The following is a 22,600-nucleotide window of genomic DNA, read 5'->3' as shown; positions in this document are numbered from 1 at the left end:
GTTAAACTCGTAGCAGTTCATTTGCAGTGATTAAAACGACACAAAGTGAAAGAAAAACAAATTCAGGTGGTTTAAAACCTCCGCTAATTTCTGGAATGTGAAAAATTACATCCTGAAGATTGGTGGGGATTAAAACCGGGAGATTATTTTTTTCTTTCAATTAGCAGCCATTTAATCGTCAGAACCGCACAAATTCAAAAAATTTAGGTGCCGAGAGTTGCACATTGTAGGTGTGTATTTATCAGGACCACAACAGATGTATTGTTTGTCTGTGTTATATTATCATATGTAGTGTTTCCTATATGTGGATATGGCAGAAATGAAATCGGGAAGGCACATGAACCTATAATTATTATTAGCACATGTCACATGTGATTTGCTAAAAGTCGCATTTAAAAAGAAAAAATCTCTTCTCCGGATAAACACTGAGGGAGAATAATGGCATGCAAAACTGAAACCAGAAACAATAGTTAACATATAGTTCATTGAAAGTGATCACAAATTTACAGTTAACAATGCATTACAGTCGAAGTATGATGTGTTGAACTACCACATAAAATTCCTAAATAGGTGCCTGATTTGCCAGAACAGGATATAAGAGCATGTCCTCTTTGTGGCTAACATGCATGAGAACAACAACATGAAGCCTTTGCCGTTGGTAGATTTCTGGTGTAAGATCCTGTCTGCACTGCACTGCCTAGTTGCACCATTTATGGATGCTGAGAAAAGAAAAATATTCATGAGACATACATATATCAGCGTCAAGGATGTGTTTAGTACAAATCTTACAATGTTCTACTTTCATCCAACCATTAGATGACTGGCACTGAAGATGGAAAAAATGAACTATGTGGCATTCAAATCAATTTCAAAAGGTGGGGGTGTTCAGTTGTGCGTATATCAACTCTTTAACCAAATAGTTTAAGTTCTATGAGAATTTATGAATCCCTGCCTATGGTCATAAACTTCATATATGTAATATATATTTTAAGGTGATATGTAATGCATTTTCAAACCACAACTAGAAATACATACAAATATTAGCCTTGTAGATACATATCAATATGCTCAATACAATTGTTCATCTTAGATTTTGTTTGGATTAAACCTAACTCTACCCAAAAACTAGCCTAGGGACGAGTGTTGTTCTACCCTCTATAAGGACTAATTTGGCCATATCTTTAGTCAATATGAGACTTTAACCCCTTCACGTCTAGAGATGGACATCTAGAGCATGGAGGTTGCGAAGATTGAGCAACTGCGGGTGGCTCATATGTGATTGTTCGCCAATAACGGATCTCGGATAGTCTTTGATACCATCTTAGAATTCAGGTTGGGCCAAACTTCACTCAAAAGCTATAGCTCAGGGGGTGAGGGTCGCTCTACCATTTATAAACACTTATTTGGCCATATTTCTAGTCAACATGAGACCTTAATAGTTATGACCAACTCTTTAACCAAGTATAGTTTAAGTTTTATCAGAATTTATGAATCCCTGCTTCAGAAGGAAGCAATCTGCTAGAGTTCAAAATAAATTTTATATATTTTTTTCTAAGGTGATATCTGAAGAACTTTCAAACCACAATCACAAGACGCTATCTGGTGAAAAGGGTGGAGCAGGATCCAGTAATATGGTTGACTGCTCATTCACTGGACAATTAGTTCAAAATTTGGAGGACTGAATAACTAAATGCTTCAAGTTCCCTTTATAGATAATAATTTTTTTGCAAACAACCCACTACAATAAAATGTATTATTCTTTCAAATATTTGTTCATGAGTGGAGTGATTAAACAATCACACGGCATTTCGATGAGTCCTATATCCCATTAATAACTACATTAGCTATTCAAATAAGTTTATTTAATGCATTCGAGATTAATTTAGTACTACTAAGAAAAAATGATCCATATTCTATTGAGATGAATTTGTACTAATCGGGTTAATAGTATTAGTATCACTTTCCAAGTTTTGCAGAATCACATTTGTGATAAACATGCCTTTATCAGAATAGAAAATTCTATTAGCCAGACAAAATTTAGTTCCCATGAACTCTAACCTGATGATTATTTGATGCTTGTTCGTGTATTCTGTTAGGGTTCATGTTCAAATCAAACATTTCAGTTTCCATCTTGGACTGCCCATCACCTTCAGGTTCTGGCATTGGAACCAGTGGCATCATGTGATTTTGAAGCTTCTCTCCCATTTTTAGTTTGGGAAGTGGATTCTGTCCTCTCTTAGCCTCACCTGGTTCCAGAGGTAGTGAAGCTGGGTTTTCTGCATGGCTAGATTTATCACCTGGAAACTATGGAACAAGAGATATTATTATACATTTTAAGGGAACCAAAAGGTAGCAAGATAACAAATTAAGTGCATGTTTGGAAAGTCTTCTACAATTGATTCTAAAGTCAGAATCAATTATGGGAAGAAGCTTCTGTGGTAGCTTCTGAATTCCAAAATTGATTTTGAGGAAAGAGAATATGATCCAAACATGCTATAAAACCAAGCTAGTTTGGAAGGCAGAGCCACACCTCAATTCTTTGCCGAAACAGAAGATATCTTCTATGAGTTCTTTTACCTCCAACATGAACTATCATATCACACTGCAAACAAAGGGAACTTCCATCCGTCTCGCAGTAGAAGAAAGCTACATCCAGATTGAAAGGGGAAACCCATAAGCAATAGGCAAGAGAGGAACACCATAAAGGATAGAGAGAGAGAAAACTTCCTACCAGGTGCATTCTCGCATATGTCACAGCGTGGCACATCACTTGGACTAGCAAGACCAACCCTTACATGCCGACTAGCTAGCTTATTGCACAAATGAACCTATCAGCAACAAAAGTTCAAACCTTGAGCCACTGTTATGAGATTACAACATATTTGCTATATTATAAATAATACCCAATAGGATCATAGTTGCACCCGTATCTCACTAATATGTCACAAAATCAAATCAACCACTGATAAGAAAGATATATCTTGGTTCTATTTTATATCTCTTGAGCAAATTTATGAGAATTATAGTTCTTATTCCTATGGAGAGAAGAACCTATGATTAGCTTTTCGGGAAAATTTCAACTGAATAATATCAATAAAATCTCTCAATTTCTTATTTTACTATGTTCAACCCTATATGTGTTCCTCTATCCGTAGGGTAGATTGAATGTACGGAAATGGCTATAACAGACTATCTTTTCTGCAGCGCTATAAATTTAATAACGCTATCTTTGTAGCTCCAGAATGTTTTCATTACACTAGTTGAAAGATGTTGACCAGGATAATCCATACCAGATTAAACTAAAAACTGAACTTAAAGTTCAAATTCATACAAATCCAAATAAAGATCAAATGGGAACACAACAAAATCTCAAATCTATAACAAAAAAGGAGAGTCAAACTGCAAGCACTTCAATTTGTTACCCCATGGGCACTACATCAAGTTAGCCCACAATTCCAATATTGCTACATTACTCATGTAAACATCAAAGAATATGTCAGGAACACTTGAGAAACATCAGATTAGAAACTTCACAGACAGTGATCCAAAGGGAAAGACAGACACATCAGAGAGCATCAGAAGTCAACAAACAATGATACCTTCTCATCGCAGGCACGGCAGAGTGCAGCTTCATCGGCGGCGCAGAAGACAATAGCGGCGGCGCTTTCACAAGCGTCACAAAGAGTTCGCATAATTGAATTTGAACCCTCTCACTGGTTTCATTGCTTCTTCAACCAACAAATACATAGATAGAAGTAAGTCAGACACAGAAGAAAGACCTGAATGGAAAAAATTAAATAAACAAAAAAAGTTGAAGTAACAGAAAAAGACAGAATTATTTTTACCAAATCCATATGGGTAAGTAAGAATGTTATGTTTTTTCTCTCTATGTTATGTTGTATGTGTGTGTCTTTGATAGAGGTGGTGGAGCTTGGTGATTATAGCTTTGTAGGATAAAATAGAGGATTTTGATTCTGATTTTGGTTTTGATTTTGATTTTGAAGTAGTGGGGTTGGGGACCCTATTGGTTGGTTCTGGAAGCAAGTAAGCAAAAGAGGAAAGACACAATAAATGTGTGTGTTGGGACTTGGTAGCCACAAGTTCAAAGCCAATGTGGGGTTGACACTAACTCAAGCTTCATTCTCACCCACCAATTCATTTCTATTTCTCACATGTAGGACCCACCAATAAATGTGTGTTTGTGTGATTTGCTTGAATAATGTTGTGTACAATTCTTTTTCGCTTCCATCTTTGATAAATACGAAGAGAAGACAGATAAATAAGTGATGTGATATGTGATAAGATAGAAAATGCATAAAGAAATATTAAGAAAATGTGTGAAAATAAGATGTGAGAAAAAATGAAGTATAAAAAAATGAAGTGTGAACATATCATTACTCAGTTTGCTTTGATAAGCATGCCCCTCTTCTATCTATCTTTCCAACCACAAACACAGAGGAATCTTCTTCAAGCATGCCCCTCTTTCACCTTCATTCACCTTATTCCAATTTCCCACTCTTCTATTTTGGGATTGAAGATTCAATGTGGATTGATAATCCAATGTGAGTGGAAGTCTATGAGACACTGACGCGTGTCATTTTAGAGTTTGGATTTAGGAAAAGGAAAGAGTTCTCATTGAAGTGCTTATCTTATCTCCCAACTTCCCTATTTAAGAGACATAATAATATTGCCAATATTTTCTCTTGCAATTTTTCATTTTCTAATTTTGCATTTTAGGGGACATTTGGATTTGGATTGATATAGGGGAGGGTGGACAATTTTTGCAACCTTTCCATAAATAAGCAAAAAGACAAGAGAGAGTGAGAGGGACAAGACTCCATTTTACAAATCCTTAGTCGGCAAACAAGGCTTACTGTTGATTATAGTTCTTTTCATGTTAAGGCTATTTGCATGCTTGGTTGAGTGATTGCCGCAAAAGCAGATGCACTTTTATTTATTTAGAAAGAAGATTTCTAGACTAAATTGTCCTACCACCCGAGACACCCATTATTATAGTGGTGGCAGCGGGTGGTGACGGCGGCAGCGACAATATTAGTTAAGCATGTCGTGACGAGGCGGCAAATGGTAAAATGAAAATAGAATGTCACATTAAACATGTTCTTGAAGTTAAAAAATTTGAAAAATGAAAACTATTTTATAAATTTTAAAATAAATAATGGAAAAAAGTAAATATTTTCTTAAAACAATTTTTTTGTTACAAAACCCCATAAATAATTTTGGCAAAGTAAATCAGTTAGATAAAAATATTGATGTTTGAGAATTATTTTGTAGAATTGATTTTAAATACATAATTAATTTTGGAAAAAGATATGGAGAATACATTGTGCGTTATATATAATTAATTGTAAGATTTTACAACTTAATTTCACAATATTACCTAGGGGTGCTCATCCGTTTAGATCAACTCAATAAACTCGAAGATCCAAACCCACCTCATCGGTTTGGATCAAGAAAAAATATTTTATTGTTTTTTGTTTTTCTGTTAGAAAACACTATAAATAATTCTACTTGAGTAAAATCAATTCTGAATTAAAATAATGATATTTGAGAGTCATTTTGAAAAATTGATTGCATACTCAAAGTCAATTATGATAGAAGTGAGAGAGTAGTTTTCTGTTGAAGATAGTCGGTTGTGAGATTTTACAACTGAATTTCACAATATTACCAAACAAAACCATAAATTGTATGTAAACATGAATCAATTTGCTTTCAACTTATTTTGCACGAGTCAATTTTATCATAATCAACCGTGACGAACACTATTTTTATGTTGTTCTAATTGTTAACTCTCTTATAATGGATTAATAAGTGATTGTCTAGGGTAAAAAATAACATGTAAAAATTAATAATAAACTCTAAAATAAACATTTTTTTATAGGCAAATGTTAGTAGTTAGTTGTTAGTAAGTTAGAAAATCCCTTCAAATTTTCCTTCCAGGATTCGAACCCTGGACCTTCCCCTCACCAACCCTTATGTCCCCTAGCTCTTACCACTTGAGCTAACCCTCGGGGACTAAAATAAACATTTAGTGATTAACAACTACCCCAACCCGTACTACTTTTTTCATTGAATTTGAACCATGCATTTGGTGACCTTGTACCGTATGAGCCAGCTCTATTTTGTAACTTTGTGGAAGGAACATTTGGATGGCTACAAATCTCATGACTCATTGTCTCGTGTGGAGAACAATCAAAGAGAAAAAAACACAACCGTTGGCAAACATGAGATACAACCAAGCAATCTCACAATTTCTTATTATCATAAGCACCACATGATACAACAATACAGTTTTTCTTTGGACCACCCTTGACTTAAAGACCACACATTAACAAGCTGTTTGGTAGATTTAAACATAAATTAATACCAATCTTATCTTCTAATTATCCCCCCTTGCTACCATTGTTTCTCTGTTTTGAGTAACAATGTTTGTTCTTATCTTACAATATAAAAAGGGAAATATTATTCACTTATAGACAAAATTAAAAGGAGAAGTTCATCATGTCCATGCTCAAGCTTTCCATCATCACATTCTCCATGAATCCACACTTGAAATTAGGAGTCTTCTTGAAGCTGTGGCTTCTAGGCTTGAAGAAAGAGCATGAAGAAACAGGAATGATTGGGATATTTTCACAGTTGCAGAGTTCAATCATGTAGCCATCAGGGTCATGGAAGAACACCTGGTCCACCTTGATTCCTTCATCCTCTACCACAGCTGTCACATACCTCATCCCTCTTTCCTCTAACCTTCTCTTAACAAGTCCAACGTCCGTACACTGCCCCAATGCAGAAGTTTCTAGTAAGCATATAACAATCATGCACTATGCCTGTCCCTTTCTATTAATGCTACTAGAATTGTTTGCTAGTGGCATGTTTGAATCCAGTTCAATTTGCTCATAATCAATTAATAGAAAGTAATATGCACTTATATATGTTTAGGTACACCTTGAAAAATCACTGTGAAGTCAAAATCATAATGAACAAAAGTAAATTTCCTTAACTTTTGTAATTTTTCATTGTAATTTTGGTTTTATTGTGTTTAGGTACACCTTGAAAAATCACTGTGAAGTCAAAATCATAATGAACAAAAGTAAATTCCCTTAACTTTTGTAATTTTTCATTGTAATTTTGGTTTTATTGTGATTCTCTAAGACGTATCATGTACTAAAACTAACTTATAAATTTGATGATGAAAGATGGAAACTAAGTTCTGACTCAAAATTGAAAGTTGTTAAATTATTTGATTGATTAAATATGAGTATTTGGACAATTAATAAGGTATTGAAAAATAGCAAAGATGCAAGCTGCCTGGAGGAGCTTACTATTTTGTTTAAACAGTTATATAAACTAGTCAAATAAATTATAAATTAACTTAAATCACTAACAAAGCACATTCTTTTTTGGTGCATACTAACAAAACATAATATTCTGTTTCTGTTTGGGTGAACGTTTTTTGTAAAACTTAATTTTAGTTTAAAATGTGAGCTTGAAGTAAATAAAATTTCAAACTAACATTCGGTGTTACAAATACAATATGGATTATGGATCCAAACCAAATATGGCATTACCTGGAATGAGATATGGTTATCCTTGGGATTAATTGGTCGTAATTCATTCACACAGGTATCATCAAATTCGTCAATGTCTGGATTCTTGATCAAGTGTATTCCAATACCATAATTGTAAAACCTGCAAAAATGAAGATTAAGAAATTAAATCACATACATTAATATTCTTTGTAATTAACAAAGATAATGGATATGAAGAGAAAATCATAAGCTAACCAGGCTCCATTGAAATTGAAAGAAGATGGACGTTTTATGGGAACAAAGCCCAATACATCCTCATAGAACCTCACAGAGTCCCACACTGATCTGCACAAGAGGGACACATGGTTCAGTGAGAGCAGGGGAAGTGCTTGTTGTTGTGGTTGTGGTACTTCACAGTTGCCAACTTCCACAATCTCCATTAATTCCACTCTCAATGAAGCATTTAGCTTTCTCTTATGTATTGACTTTGCACTTAATTTGCAGTGAAGAATCTCATTGCCAAAACAGGTTTTATATAACCCAGGAATTTGGTTACCATCTCAGTAGGAATTTTCCTGGAAGATTCTTGCTCCACTTCCCCTGAGTAACATGCTGCATGGGTTTCAAGCTTAGTTATTCATTAGTACATCTTTGTTTGTTCTGAGCAAATTAATGTAACTCATAGAACGTTAACTGGGGAAAAGTAATACTGGTGATTAGAAGAATAGAACAGAGTAGACAAATGAAAATACAACTTGGCTCTGGCATAAAAATGATGGTTGTACTTGTATCGTATATATTACCAAGGGAGTTTAGTACTCGAGAGAAATTACAAGGTTCAAGAATATTGAGAAATTTCCAAGATGCTTCCCAGCATCAATTTTTCTCTCCCTTTAGGTACATTTTTAACTCTTGATGTATGGGACAATATTTCATATTTGGTTAACTCAACCTCTCACACACCATATCTTGATGTTCCAAGTAACTCCAAGGTAGATAAGTAGTCTCCGTGTCTTGAAGAATATTGAGCATTGATGTTATTATGTATTGCAATGCTAGGTTAGCAATGTCTCATTCATTGGATGAAAATGTATATGATCAGCCGATCAGGAATATATACATTAGTAGAGGCAACATAAATCTAGTATGGTGTCTAATGTTGCTCTTCTCCTTGTGGAGATCTTCCTAATATATACCTCTCACAGACCCAAGTAAAGAACTCCAAAAAAAAAGGCCCATAAAAAAGGGGAAAAGGGACAAAAAAAAAGAGGCCAGAAAAAAGAAATATAAAAACTGGGAAAAAGGCCCATAAAAAAGAAAGGTAAAAAAATGGCCAAACAAAGGAGGAGGGATAAAAAATAAGAAAAAAAAGAGAGAAAAAACTTTGAAGGCTTGGATTAGTGTAAATATCTGAGCTTATGTCATGGATTAGTGTTAGAGTGCAGATGCTCTTTCTCTAGTTGTCTTTGTCCTCCTATAGGCCTCTCCCTTGCCTATTGAGTTGCTAGGGGTTTCAAAATCATTATGTGTTTTCTTATATGTTCAATGCGGTTATAATTATCTTAATTTCTCTGAGGTTACGAGTGGGTATCAATTGCTGTGAGTTATTGCGCTTAGACCTTTGGGTTGTCAATGGTTATCCAACAACTTTCAGGGTAGGGGTACTTCGTTGGATGGCTTTTAGGAGACGATCTGCGAGAGCTCGGGAGGGACACGACCATCCAAGCCCTTAAGTGTGCGAGTTTGATGGATTTTAAGATAAGTTTTCCTTTTTGATCGGGTGGTCGCTATGCGATAACTCGAAAAAAACAAGTATCAATAAAATCAACTCCCTCAATTCGCGTGTAACCCTTGGCAACTAATCGAGCTTTTACTTATCAAAAGGACCAACAACCAATAATATTTTTGTTGGTCCATTTAGGACAAAGTTATGATTCATTCGCACTCCACTTTGTCTTCCATTTTATTTCAACTTACCTTATGTTCCTATTCTCTTAACTAGTGTTTGCAGAATCAGACTGACCATTGAACCTGTCAAGGCAACGACATAAGGTTTAATCCAACTCATTATTTTCCAAAAGAACACATGAACCTGGGCATCGTCACAAGAAGAGAATGCAAGATCGGTAACGAGATTGAGAAGCGAGATCAAGATAATGGCTAGCTACGTCGTTAGAGCTTCGATCTCTAATGGTTCCGACAGTTTGGAGACTTGGGCGTTGGAACTTCGATCCATGGTGGTTTCATTGCTTCGACAATCCTTTAAGCGCAATGCAGCGATGGAAGCTCATTTTTCCACATTGTAAGACCGGTTTTACACTGTTTTTTCCCATTTTTTTCATCAGTTCTACTAATTTTCATTGGTTTTCATCACCTCCGGTCAAGGGAGAGGACCAAACCGGCCATGGTAGTTCTTAGTTGCACCGGTCTGACCGGCTGGACCGGTCCGATTCTGCCAACACGGCTCTTAACCCCTAGGGATGGCAATACGGGCTGGCCCGCCCCGCCCGCCTGTAGCCCGCCACAAACGGGGCGGGTTGGGTTGGCCCGCCAAAAAAAGTGGGCTCTAAATCGTAGCCCGCCAGCCCATGGGCCACAATGGATGGGAAATAAAAATTATATATTTTTGATAAAAAAATCGAAATGATTGTAGTATTATGTTTTTTCTAAAAAATAGGAGGCATGACCAATTTCAACATTGTTACATTTATGTTAACACCAAACTTCCATGAGCCTTCTTTTACAATTACATAAATGCACATATAAAAGTGTAACAAAGAATGCAAAATTGCAAACAAATGAATAATAAAAATCAACATATATGATTTTACAAGCCAATTGTTATTTTTTGTGTATTATATATTTGAAAGTCTTCTTACTGTATGGAAATTTGGGTATTTTTTTTTTAATTTTTTTGAAATTCAGTCCTAGAAAACTGATTATAATTAAAGGATAAATAGTGTAAGTATTGAAAATAAGAGCACGTTTAACTTGATCGTAAACACCTGTACAAGCATTTAGTTATTGATTGATTATGCTCTTTTTTTTTTGAAATATGATTATGCTCTTATTATATAAGAATCTATTTTACTTGATAAAAAAAATTGGAGTTGTTCCAATGTTTCTTGGTCTAAAAAAAAATGGTTGTGTGTCCATATGAGAAGCATAAAAAAAGTGTTTTTTTTTGCGCTAAAGAGTGTTGCTAATTTTTGTCCCAACAAAACAAAAAAATAGTAGCCCAAACCCCCATAAGCAAAAAAAGAAGAAGAAGAAATATAACCCGCAGGCCAGCCCGCTAAATTGCGGGCCAAAACGGGGCGGGTTGAAAGAATTTAGCATTGAGATTTTTGCCACTGATGAGCTTCTTTACCACATAGCTAAGAGGTATAATTTTATAGTTTGTTTGCTTTGGATTCCAAGTGTATATGCGTGTTTTGTGAATTAGGGTTCTAAATCAGGGTTAAAACTGCATCATTTCTATCTTGGGCCCATCTGCTTGCAATGGATGACTGATTCTTCATATTTTATATATGTGGTGGGGTTTCTGTTTTTTTATTCTTATCAAGTAGTGACAGATCCATTACTTTTTGGGGGTGTTTGGGGCAATAATTTTTTGTTTTTGTCTTCAAGCAAATTTTTCATATACTTGATAGCGGTGATACTAATTTCTAGCCCTGTGATAGTGATAGTAGTAGGGTCTGATCAATGAGTTTTTATATTGGTAAGAGTTGGGAATTGAACTCCAACCACTTGAACCACTGCGCCAACCCACTTGATTGGGGGGGGGGAAGCAATGTAAACATTAGAGAACAATTAAAATTTTGTGGGGGCTATTTCACCGATAGCCTCTAACTTGGATCTGTGCCTGCATTATGGTTGTATCAGTTTTTCTTCAAATTTTAATTTTACAGGGCAAGCCAACTAAGGCGCGTGCGCCTGCCAAAGTGCTATGCTCTTTCAGATGAAGGAATGACGGAGATTGTGAAAAAGCTTCCACTGTTAGAGGAGCTGGATATTTCATTTACCAATCTATCTGAGGATGCTCTTGAAGCTATTGGGCGATGTTGCCCTCGTCTGAAAACATTAAAATATAACACCCCAGTGGACACTTATGTCTATGATCGGGAGGCGTTTGCTATAGCGAAAACCATGCCTCAGCTACGTTATCTAGAGATTGGGGGAAACAAGCTCAGCAATCATGGCTTGCGTGCCATTCTCTATGGTTGCCCTCTGCTTGAGTACATTGATCTGCGACATTGTTACAAACTTGATTTGAGTGGAAGTTTGGGGAAGATGTTGCGTGAGAAGATTAAAGAGATAAGGCTGCCACTTAACCTTGGAAGTAATGGTCCGCTATTTGATTTGAAGGCGTACATGGAAAGTGAATTAGAACATGCTTGTCAATCTTATGAATTTTTGTAAGTTGCGGAGATGATTGGGTGGGAAATATTTAGATCATGTGTTAATTTCGGTAATTTCGATCACTGTTTACAGCAGGCATGGTTTTGTTGAAGAGACTCAGGTGTTTATTTTGCTGCTAGAATCATTTTGTTGAAGACTTTGTATCAGAAAGCCTGTTATTTTGTTTTTAGTGTTGCAGTACTGATATTTCTGAAGAACCTTGCATTCCTGTATTAGTGGATAGTGTTTTTATCAAACTGGTGGCTTGTCCTTTTGTTTCTTTTAGCTCATATTTTCCTTTAGGTTTGTTTCTTCTAAGCATGGGCATGATATTTTGTGATATTGTTTTCTTGGATTTTAATTTGTTCAAATCTTAGTTCTGTCTGATGGTTTGCGATTATGTTTTAGTCTTGTTTGTACTATCGATTATGTTTTGTTTTAGTCTTGTTTGTACTACTTGCAAATTCTGGGTTTATATTAGTCTCATTAAAAATGGTTTGCTCAAGGCTATGTGTTGATTGATGGAACATAATGTAATGAAAAAGAATGAGATGGAATGGTATAAAAATAATGAGATGGAGTGGTATAAAAATATCTTTCAGTTGTATGGATATTTTATGATAGAATAGAACAAATTCAACACTCCACTATTTGGATAGTAGACTGAACAGATAGTGGACTGAACAGAATGGATTGTTGCTTTTCTTATTCCTATATTACATGACCAGATTGGGGTTAAAGGAGGTTCAAATCCATGTTCAGTTCATCAGTTGCATTTCCATTATCAACATGTTGTTTATCACATCCCTTCATTGTATGTATTCTTCCTATTCCTAATTGTGGTTAGGTTTTTCTGCTGAATAATTATATTCCTTAGGATGTTGGTTTTAGATTTTATTTGATGATCTAAATACATTAGATCCACTATGGGAGGTTAGGTAGAGCTCTTTTTAAGGAGTAAACCATCAATTTCAGCCCTGAATGTTATCCTTGCTAACGATTTCGTCAATTTCGTATAACATTCTAATTTGAGTGAAGTAGCATTTTTTTTGTGTGTGCACCAAGAGGTTAACTCCAAAGCCGGTAGCTATGAGACTAACTCCTTAGAGGCTCTCATACCACATTAAGTGAGTATGTCTCAAACAAATCATTCTCCATTGAGTGAAGTAGCAGTGATAAGGAAGCATGAATGTGTTTCTACTGATATTATTATTTTTCCAACGGAATGGACAGCTTGCTGCCTATGTTTAGGAATGTGATATGTGGCATAGCATGATACTTGTGATCATTTTCATGGCTTGTTTAATTGTCGGGTAAAAATGGGAAGTCTTATTGCCTTTAGTGTAAGTTGTGGTTTATTCCCCATCAGAATCAAATCACTTGTCCTCTTTGTAGAATTTGTAATGTGTCATTTTTCAATTGGAGGGACAGGAAGCCATTTGGATTGAAGAAAGGGACAGGCAACAAGCTCTTCTGATACCATAGAGAGGTAGAGGAGAATGGGTTCTATTGTTCAGTTGAAAGTAATTAGTGGTGGAAAGTAACTGTTATTAGTGGAGAGGAATTATTGCTATTAATGTTAGTGGAGGTAATTAGTGGTTACGGGAGTGATTAAGGGAATAGTTGTGACTCTTTGGTTGATGTTACAATTATCAAAGAACCCTAAACCCAAAATGAAAATTGAGTAATTAGAACTGATAAACTTAGGAAATCCTAGATCAACAACATCCTATAGCAATGACTAGAAATCCTTTTCTATCGTTTTTTTCTTTTTGTTTTGCTTTTCTTCTTATTACAGTATTTACCAAGCATGTTGTGTGAGCAAATGCAATAAAAACTTGAGCTAGAGACACTAATTAATGGCCCACAAAGCTAATTTGGTACACGTTCAATGTATAAACAAAGAGATTTGTGCTTATGAAAAAACAGAGATTTATGCCATTTATGTTCTTTGATCGATTGCTAAATATTTTATTTGATTGGGAAATCGCTTAAGGGGCACATTGGCTGTGGAAATATAGTAATATACACGTGCATGCGTGGTGAAATTGAAAAGAAATGATACATCATACATAGTCACATGACAATTCAAATCTTACCTCTGTTTCAATGCTTCCTTGTCGATTTTAGCTGGGTAAAATTTACTTGTCCGTGTGTTTTTCGTTTGCTTTTTCATCTGTCAATCGAGCAATTACCAATTAGGAATTGCAGATCGTGCAATGTCTTGATGTTCATGAGGTTTGATCCAACTTGCTTGATCCTAACACACGTATTTGGTTGTTACAAAGATATCTTGAATTTCAAATTGTGTGTTTCAACAATTTGTTACCGTAACCGTATTAATTATAAATGTAGCACACCTCAGCCAGTTTCTACATACGGTTTTGTTTTACAGTGCTTTGCAGGATGGATTCGTATTCAAGACCAGCTAAGGAGGCGGAAGGGGAGAGCACAAATGGGACACCAAACTGGCTTAAACTTCCAAGAGAATTGACAACAAACATACTTCAAAGGCTTAGTGTGGAAGAAATTTTGATGAGTGCAAGTCAAGTGTGCTCTTTATGGTGGAGCATCTACAAGGATCCTCTCATGTGGCGCACCATTGACATGATCCCCCATGCCTATCATTCAATCTCCAAATTGGTGATGATTTGTAGAAATGCGGTTGAACGAAGTTGCGGTCATCTCAAAGAAATTAGTATTGAGCGTTTTGCCTCTGATGATCTCCTCAAATACATTGCTGACAGTGACAGGTATAGTTGTATGCATGTTTTTCTTAATTTTTTTTTCTTAAGATCGATGCCTTTTTGCTTGATATCCTATCTCATGCATGCTCATGCGATAGATCTACTTGTATTTTATAGTCATTGGCCATCTTTTTGTCATGCCCTACTTTTATGCTGATAAATTAATGTACTAATGACAAGTCCATCAATTTTATTTTGGACGCGTCTGTTTGCTATATATGGATAACTAATTGTGTAAATTTTATTTACTTGGTGGTTCTGTTTTTCTTCAAATTTTTAGTGCAAGCCAACTACGCAGTTTGCGGCTTCCACATTGCAGTGCAATTTCAGATGTAGGATTGAAGGAGGCTGTGAAGAAGCTCCCAATGTTAGAGGAGATTGACATTTCATTTACCAATCTATCTAAGGATTCTCTTGAAGCTATTGGGCTTTGTTGCCCTATGCTGAAAACATTAAAATATAACACCGTGCGTGACATTTTTGCCTATGATGAAGTGGCGTATTCTATTGCAAAAACCATGCCTGAGCTTTGTCATCTAGAGATCTCAAGAATCAAGATCAGTAATAAAGGCTTGGTTGCTATACTAGATGGTTGCCCTCAGCTTGAGTATCTTGACCTGAAATCTTGTCTTGGTCTTGATTTGAGTGGAAGTTTGAGGAAGAGGTTGTGTGAGCAGGTCAAAGAGATACGGCTTCCATTTGCCTTGGAATATTACAATTCAGATGATTCCTATGACATTGGTTTGGAATTTGATGCTAATGCGGACTGGGAAAGTGAAGAAGATCGTATTTCCCAGTTTATTGAATTCTTTACTGTCCGATTTGATTGGAGTACTGGAAATATTTAAATCACATGTCATTTTCAGTAATTTTGATCACTGTTCACGGCATTATTTTGATGGAGTGACTGAAATCTTAAGTTTGGTGTTAGGAGTCATGTTTTTTGAGTGAAGACTTAGGATTGGAAAGTCTGTTATTTTTTTGAAATATTGCCGTATTGAAATTTCTGATGAACTTTGCACGCTGCATTAGCGGATGGCGTTTTGAATTTATAATATCAAGCTGGTGGCTTATGTTTTTGGGTTCTTCTAGCTAATATCTGGCTTGATATTTGTGGTATTGTTTTTTGTGTTTTGGAATTGTATGAAGGAATGGAAAAATATCCGTGTTATTTTCTTAATTTGCGATATAACGCATATATCTTTTTATCTATTGAATCATTTTTATTTTTATTATTTGAGATAATTGCTATGAAACTTTCTATTTGTCGCCATTAGAACCATCATTTATTTGAGATAGTGATGTTGGTGTTCCAATCTTCATCGTGTATTTTTCTTCTGTGATGGACACTCATATGTTATTTGAGCTGTGTTTGATAACATTTATTTTATTTTCTAACACAATATATCATGTAACATAAAGTGTCTTATAAAAATTTAACAAATAAGTTTCAATAACTTAGATATTTGAAACTCAAATAGTATGCTCACTAATATAACAAAAAATAAAGAACAAACTACAAAGCAAATAAAAAATATTAAAATTATGTACTAAAATAGAAAAAAATTGAGAAAACTAACTTGTATGAATATGCCCAAAGGTTGAAGAGATGTAAAAATGACGTTAATCACGAAGTTATATATTGGTTGCATACGACTTTAGTCGTTGATATTTACAGATTAACGATCATAACAATTAATAGACCGACGGTTTCAAGTATGGATTCCTATTAAATTACCGGTGAAACCTTTGCTGCCAAAATGATTGTTCAACGTCATTTAACTAACGATTGTTGCTATTGGTAATTCCCGCGCTTAAATTTCCTATCACATTACCGACCGTCTATAACCATCAATCCATCAATAAACATTGAGTTTTGATTTATTCACATCTCCGTTTTTTTATTTATCTCATTTCCACTTCCTTTATTTTTCTATAATTCTTTTCTTTTCCTATCACATCACTCATTTATCTTTCATTCTTCTCTTTTTTCTTTATTTTTATGAGATGGATGTGTTTTAAGAGTGTCAACCGAACTTTACGTTGTTAGTTATCATTGTCGTTTATCTTCCGATGTATAAAAAAAATAACAATGTTATTAACGACGATTTAAGCCGTCGGTAATACATGCCACTAATAGTTCATTTCCATGAGTTCGAAATCATTTTGGTCACTTGACCCACTCACTCTTCCGCACTGCATCTTCACCAAATCCCAAGCTCCAACTCGTCACCGCACCGCTCCGCTCTGATCCTGCGGAGGTGGATTTCTCCGTTGCCTTCACCGCCGTCTAAATCGGTAGCTATGGCCTCACTCTTCTTCTTCTTCTTCTTCTTCTTCTTCTTCTTCTTCGCCTCTCTCCCTCTATTAAGTTGATATGGATTCAATGCTGTCTTATGCTTGTTTGTGTTGTGTATATTAGGGTTTCACTTCGTGATTTTATATCTCATACATATTCACTTCCTAAAGGAAGCTCCTCTTACCGCCTGTTCTTTCTCCTTTCACCACTACCACTTCCATAAATCTATTTCTCTGTACTGCAGCTGTTTCAATTTGTTAATTGATTTTAGGAGAAAAATGCATTAATACTAAGATCTATTTTATTGAAATCTACTATGTTAATTCTTTTGATATTTAGGATCATTGGTCTGGAATTCATAACAATCTGTTACTATCAAGGGTAAATGGAATTCATGAGTATAGATAGAACATCTTGTCCAATATGAGTTGAGCATGAGAATGAATTTCAAAGTGATTTTATATCTTCACTGGTTCCAGCCAACGGAATTGACATTTCAAATCTATAATCCAAGGTCTAAATCTTAATGTTGGAGCAGAATATTCAGGATATATCTTTGGTTGTTCACGCCTGTTATTACTATAATGCAATGTTGGAAATTTATCAATTGCTCATAATTTTGTTTTATAATTATAGGCTGCACTTCCTGGATTTTTGTCCAGAGGGCTGTCCATTGAAGAAGGGGAACTGCTACTAAAGAGGAGTGTTGAATTGGCAGTTGGAGCCCGTGACAGTTTCTGGAATTTAGCTGAAAGAAATCCTAGTAATAAATATAGACAAGCTTTGGTTACAGCCTCTATCGGAAGCTAGGCGCTTACCTTGCTGATGGCTCAAAGACAGGTGCTTTTGCACTCCTTAACCATTGACACTTTACTTTAGATCAGCCAAGTCTTTCTGTGACAGCAAATTACATAAGAACTAACCAGACTGCGAAACAAGAGACTTATTGACTTATTTGGGAAAAAATGACAGAAATCCTTAGCTACACCGCTTGCAGACAGTTATCTCAGATGTTCGTTGCGATAATCTTCTTTCACGGTTCTGAATATTTTCTAGCAGTTCGAATTCATGGGAGATCGAGTGTAACGCTGAAGTCCCTTTTAGTTAGCAAACACTATCTTTTGGCAATGATGTTTTCATTGCTGGAATACTGTATTGAAGTTGTTTTATTTCCTGAGCTAAAGGAACACTGGGTTATCAGTGATTTGGGCCTGGCGCTGGTTGTGATTGGGGAAATTATGAGAAAGATGTCAATTATAACTGCAGGGAAGTCCTTTACTCATCTTATTAGGGTTCATCATGATGACAATCACCAGCTAATCACTCATGGTATTTATAGATTTATTCGTCATCCGGGATATTGCGGTTTCTTCATTTGGTCTGTTGGCACACAAATAATGCTCTTCAATCCCATATCAACTATTGGATTTGCAGTTGTTGTCTGGAACTTTTTTGCTAAGCGAATACCGTATGAGGAATACTTTTTGAGACAGTTCTTTCGAGCACAGTATGAGGAATACGCCCGAAAAGTTGTTTCTGGTGTGCCATTTGTAAATTGAGAACAAGTTAAGCCGGTATAAGCTGAACTAAACCCTGTCACATCCATTCCAAATAATCAAAAAGTTTGAACCGCGCTTGTCTGGAACAACTTTGAGATGTGCTTCACATTGCTGGAGATATAAAGTGCATGCTTGCAGATTGTCCTCTTAGATACCAGATAAAACACAGACCCTGTAAGAAGTGATGGAACAATTTTGGGAAATCACAGTGGTTATGGTTGGACTGTTGGAGAGAGAGAGATGAAGGGTCCACCAACAGCCATTACCACAATTGGATCTTCTATTCAGGTACTAGATTTAGTTATCAAATATGAATTTTTGTAATCTCTGAGATTAATCAGTATGCAATTTTATAGACAATACTGATTAGAACCATCTTCTAATCATGGCACACCTTCAACCATCTTCTAATCATGGCACGCCTTCAACCAATCTTCCTCTTGTGATAAGAGAACAATGCTACTGTTTACTTCTGATGCTTTAACATAAAGACTTTCTATCTTTTAGCTTAATACCGTTGAACAATCTTATTGCTCTTATGCCCTCCTCATACAAAACCAAAATTGGAACTTCTGCCTACTTTTTTCTTTTTAGGCACATAAGAGTTCTTGGCAGTTCCAGAACTTGAATAAATTGAGTTTTATTTGGTCAATCCCCTCATGCAGACCATCAATCTCACAATTTCTTATTATTCTAAACACCACATGATACAACAGAACAATTATTTTTTGGACCACCCTTGACTCAGACCACCAACAAGCTTTTGAATTGATTTAAACATAAATTAATACCAATCTTATCTACTTATCCCCCAACCTATAATCTTCTCTCTGTTTAATCTCCATTAGTTAATTTCACTCTCAATCTCTTCTGTGTTGAGCTTTGAACTTAATTTGCAGTTAAGTATCTCATTGCCAAAACTGGTTCTTATATAAAGCATGAATTTGGTTAATTACCCATCTCAGTAAGCACTTTCCTGGAAGATTCTTGCTGCACTCCCGTGAATAACATACATGCTGGGTTAATTTAGGCCCGCTGTCGACTCAACCTCTCGCACAACATATGTTGAAGATTGCGCATGCACTGTGGTTACTGTCTGTTGGAATGCTAGTTGAGCAACGAGTTATGCATGTTTATGTATAAACGAGTCCCACATGGGATGAAATTGAATATGTTGAATAGTTTATAATTAGGGGCAACACACAACCAATCACCTTAAGGTGTTGGGTTAAATATATGGTGACTAATCTGCTTTATGTGGTTGATTTCTCTGGCTCATGAATCCTTCCCAACTCATACCTCTCACAGCCCACGATCCAATAATATAAATCTAAAAAAACGCCCATAAAAAAAGAAAAGGACCAAAAAAATGATTTAAGAAAAATAAAAAGAGGCCAGAAAAAATATAGGAAAAAAGAACAATTTGACTGCCATTAAACGTCATTTTCCTGAGATAAACTAAAATCAAATTCGCTTACAAACTCATGGACTAATTTGACAATTAACCCTTTAATATATAATACAAATTTTAAATATAACAGTAAATTTATTGGTTAAATTTTGCTCAGCTTTGAAGGATTTTTTAAGATATGAAACTAGGGTTTAAAGAGTGGAAAATTGGGAATTTTTTATTTCTGAATGAAATTTATTATTTAATTTGATTAATAAGTTTTGATGGGAATGACATCTAGAATCATTAAATTGATTCAGTTTGTGAATATTTGTCTTATAAACCTCGAATTCAAGAGTTTAATAATGATAATAATTTTATCAACAAAAAAATAATGATAATTATATATGGAATTAATTTGCAACAATAAAAAAAAAGGACTAAATCTGCTTGAAAAAAATCATGGACTAAATCACACATACTCCAAATTAAGGAGAGTAAAAAAGTGTAGTTAACCCTTTTAAATTTTAACAAAAATAAGAATGTATAGTACTTCATCCGTTCCTTATTGTAAGTTATTTTTTGTGAAAAATATGTGTTCCTAAGTTAAATCACTTTCTAAGATCTAGGAAGCGTTAAATATATTTTCCAAATTTACCTTTATATCTAATATGAAAGAAATGATAAGATTTTGGAATATTACTATAAATTCATACGAAATTATATAAAAGTAATCCATGAAAGCTAATAATTTTTTACAGTGATTTATTATTAGTAACTATTTTCTTAATCTTTAAAAGTTAGGTAGTACTTTTTAATTGTGCCTATCTAGTAAAGGTCTAATGTATCGATAATGTCAATTTTATTTTCACAAATATTCAATTGAGTTCTGCCAAATTAAAAAATATGTTTTATTTTAATTAAAATTAAAGATGAATGCAACTCTCTCCCATATGTGACATATATTGATTTGATGTCAATATAAAATTATTTTATACTAACAATACATATTATTAATCTCATATATAATATATAAACATTTTCATTTCATTAAATTCTTTTTTCCAATGTCCTTGGACCACTCATTAACATTCTGAAAGATATTTCATTGCCACGTATCACACTTTATGCAGTCCTGGTTAGCTTCTTTTACGATGAAAACACCCTAAACTTGGAATGCATATATTAAAATTTTCCAATTCTCGTTAGGCATGTGTTAGATGCTTAGGGTCCGTTTGGTGGTCAGGATAGGATATGATAGAATATGATATGTGAACAGGATATCAATAGGATAGGATAAGAGCAGGATAGACTCTTATCATATCCTGTGTTTGAGGTGCACATGATAATGACAGAATATAATAAGGAAAAATGTATCAGATTTATATTTGAATAAAAAATACATTTAAAATTGATCATTCTATTAAATTTAATTTCTTTACATTTTCATGAATGAGTCTATATTTTAAAATAAATAAAATTAATTTAAATTTTATTAATTAGTCTATTTTATTGTTTTGAAGATACCCTATATTTTAAATAAAATTATGCAGTTAACCGATTGGTTTTCACTTAGTTGTGACACGTGATAATTAACAATAAAAGTTAACTAAATTAAGAATATTATTATTTAAAAAGTAATTTATATTTGAATTATAAATTATTATATAAGTAGATAAGTAGTTTTAAATAATAGGAGATGAAAATAAAAAATTAATCTATTACTATTAAAAAATCAATATTTGTAATCAATGTTTTTCACTTAGTTGTGACATGTGATAAACAATAAAAATTAACTAAATTAAAAATATTATTATTTCAAAAATACTTTATATTTAAATTACTATATAAGTAGATAAATAATTTTTAAATAATAGGAGATGAAAATATGAAATTAGTCTATTATTATTAATAAATTAATATTTGTAAGTGAGTACTCTATTTTTACTATTTATGAATAATAATTTTATTTATTTTTTATTTTAGTTAAATTAATATTTTTATATTTATTAATTAATATTATTATAAATTATATAATATTAAAATAAATTAATTTGGAGTTAAGATACCGAAAGAAAATATATAACTGGTATCCTATCCTGCTCTATCTTAGCTCCCCCCTCAGGATAACTTTTACACATGATTGACAGAATATGATAGAAGACAGGATAATGTTATCATATCCTGCTGGTGCAACAAACAACAGATAACAACAGGATATGATTATTATTCTGTCCTATCCTGGTCACCAAACGGGCCCTAAACTCTTTGCCATGTGTATATTAGTATGTTTTAAAATTCCCTATAATCAATTGAATAGAAAGTGGGGGCAGGTTGTGGGGGGGCATGTTTTTCGAGCAGTGTACAAGTCCAAATGCATAAATTAATATATAGTTTTATTAGCTTCTAAATTGTCGATTATGTAACATTCATTTCATCATAGTACTCATCCATAATATGATAATGAGTTAGGGGCCTCGCTATTTCCCAGACTATGGAATTTCTCTCTCCATTGCACATGGTGTGTTGAATTTACATTACTTGTTTTGGTCAAAAGGTCCCAAACACCTTTTTCCATTGCCTCACCTCATGGAATAATTGTGATGATGAGCGTAATACTCAAACAAAGCTGTGTCAACATAAATATTCCAAGAATA

The 22,600-nt window shown here is 34.3% G+C and overlaps 5 protein-coding genes across 6 annotated transcripts; 3 read left to right on the top strand and 2 right to left on the bottom strand.

Moving 5' to 3' along the window:
- Positions 1-452: 452 nt before the first annotated feature.
- LOC130740653 (B-box zinc finger protein 18-like) lies at positions 453-4,018 on the bottom strand. 2 transcript variants are annotated; one of them, XM_057593320.1, is made up of 6 exons: positions 3,846-4,018; positions 3,600-3,728; positions 2,732-2,828; positions 2,531-2,646; positions 2,059-2,304; positions 453-719 (listed from the first exon to the last, which is right to left on the bottom strand). In XM_057593320.1, exons 2-6 carry the CDS (start codon positions 3,690-3,692, stop codon positions 711-713), a joined length of 561 nt encoding a protein of 186 aa, XP_057449303.1. In that variant the 5' UTR covers positions 3,693-3,728; positions 3,846-4,018; the 3' UTR covers positions 453-710. The 2 variants fall into 2 exon arrangements, with proteins under 2 accessions (XP_057449303.1, XP_057449304.1); XM_057593321.1 differs by having other exon boundaries at positions 3,600-3,725.
- A 2,215-nt stretch (positions 4,019-6,233) lies between these two features.
- On the bottom strand, positions 6,234-8,157 carry LOC130740651 (glyoxylase I 4-like). The gene is made up of 3 exons (XM_057593317.1): positions 7,803-8,157; positions 7,587-7,707; positions 6,234-6,794 (listed from the first exon to the last, which is right to left on the bottom strand). Exons 1-3 carry the CDS (start codon positions 7,985-7,987, stop codon positions 6,501-6,503), a joined length of 600 nt encoding a protein of 199 aa, XP_057449300.1. The 5' UTR covers positions 7,988-8,157; the 3' UTR covers positions 6,234-6,500.
- A 1,546-nt stretch (positions 8,158-9,703) lies between these two features.
- Positions 9,704-11,969, top strand: LOC130737210 (putative F-box/LRR-repeat protein 23). The gene is made up of 2 exons (XM_057588968.1): positions 9,704-9,849; positions 11,459-11,969. The coding sequence occupies exons 1-2, from the start codon at positions 9,704-9,706 to the stop codon at positions 11,967-11,969; spliced, it is 657 nt and encodes a 218-aa protein (XP_057444951.1).
- A 397-nt stretch (positions 11,970-12,366) lies between these two features.
- LOC130740648 (putative F-box/LRR-repeat protein 9) lies at positions 12,367-15,875 on the top strand. Its single transcript, XM_057593315.1, has 2 exons — positions 12,367-14,701; positions 14,976-15,875. Exons 1-2 carry the CDS (start codon positions 14,355-14,357, stop codon positions 15,541-15,543), a joined length of 915 nt encoding a protein of 304 aa, XP_057449298.1. The 5' UTR covers positions 12,367-14,354; the 3' UTR covers positions 15,544-15,875.
- Positions 15,876-16,825: 950 nt separating this feature from the next.
- On the top strand, positions 16,826-19,065 carry LOC130740650 (protein-S-isoprenylcysteine O-methyltransferase A-like). Its single transcript, XM_057593316.1, has 2 exons — positions 16,826-16,993; positions 17,631-19,065. Exon 2 carries the CDS (start codon positions 17,960-17,962, stop codon positions 18,551-18,553), a length of 594 nt encoding a protein of 197 aa, XP_057449299.1. The 5' UTR covers positions 16,826-16,993; positions 17,631-17,959; the 3' UTR covers positions 18,554-19,065.
- Positions 19,066-22,600: the final 3,535 nt, after the last annotated feature.

This window comes from Lotus japonicus, chromosome 2, assembly GCF_012489685.1.
Source record: "Lotus japonicus ecotype B-129 chromosome 2, LjGifu_v1.2".
Classification (NCBI taxonomy): domain Eukaryota; kingdom Viridiplantae; phylum Streptophyta; class Magnoliopsida; order Fabales; family Fabaceae; genus Lotus; species Lotus japonicus.
Note: the sequence above shows the minus strand (reverse complement) of the source record. Positions and strands in the feature narration are given on the sequence as shown.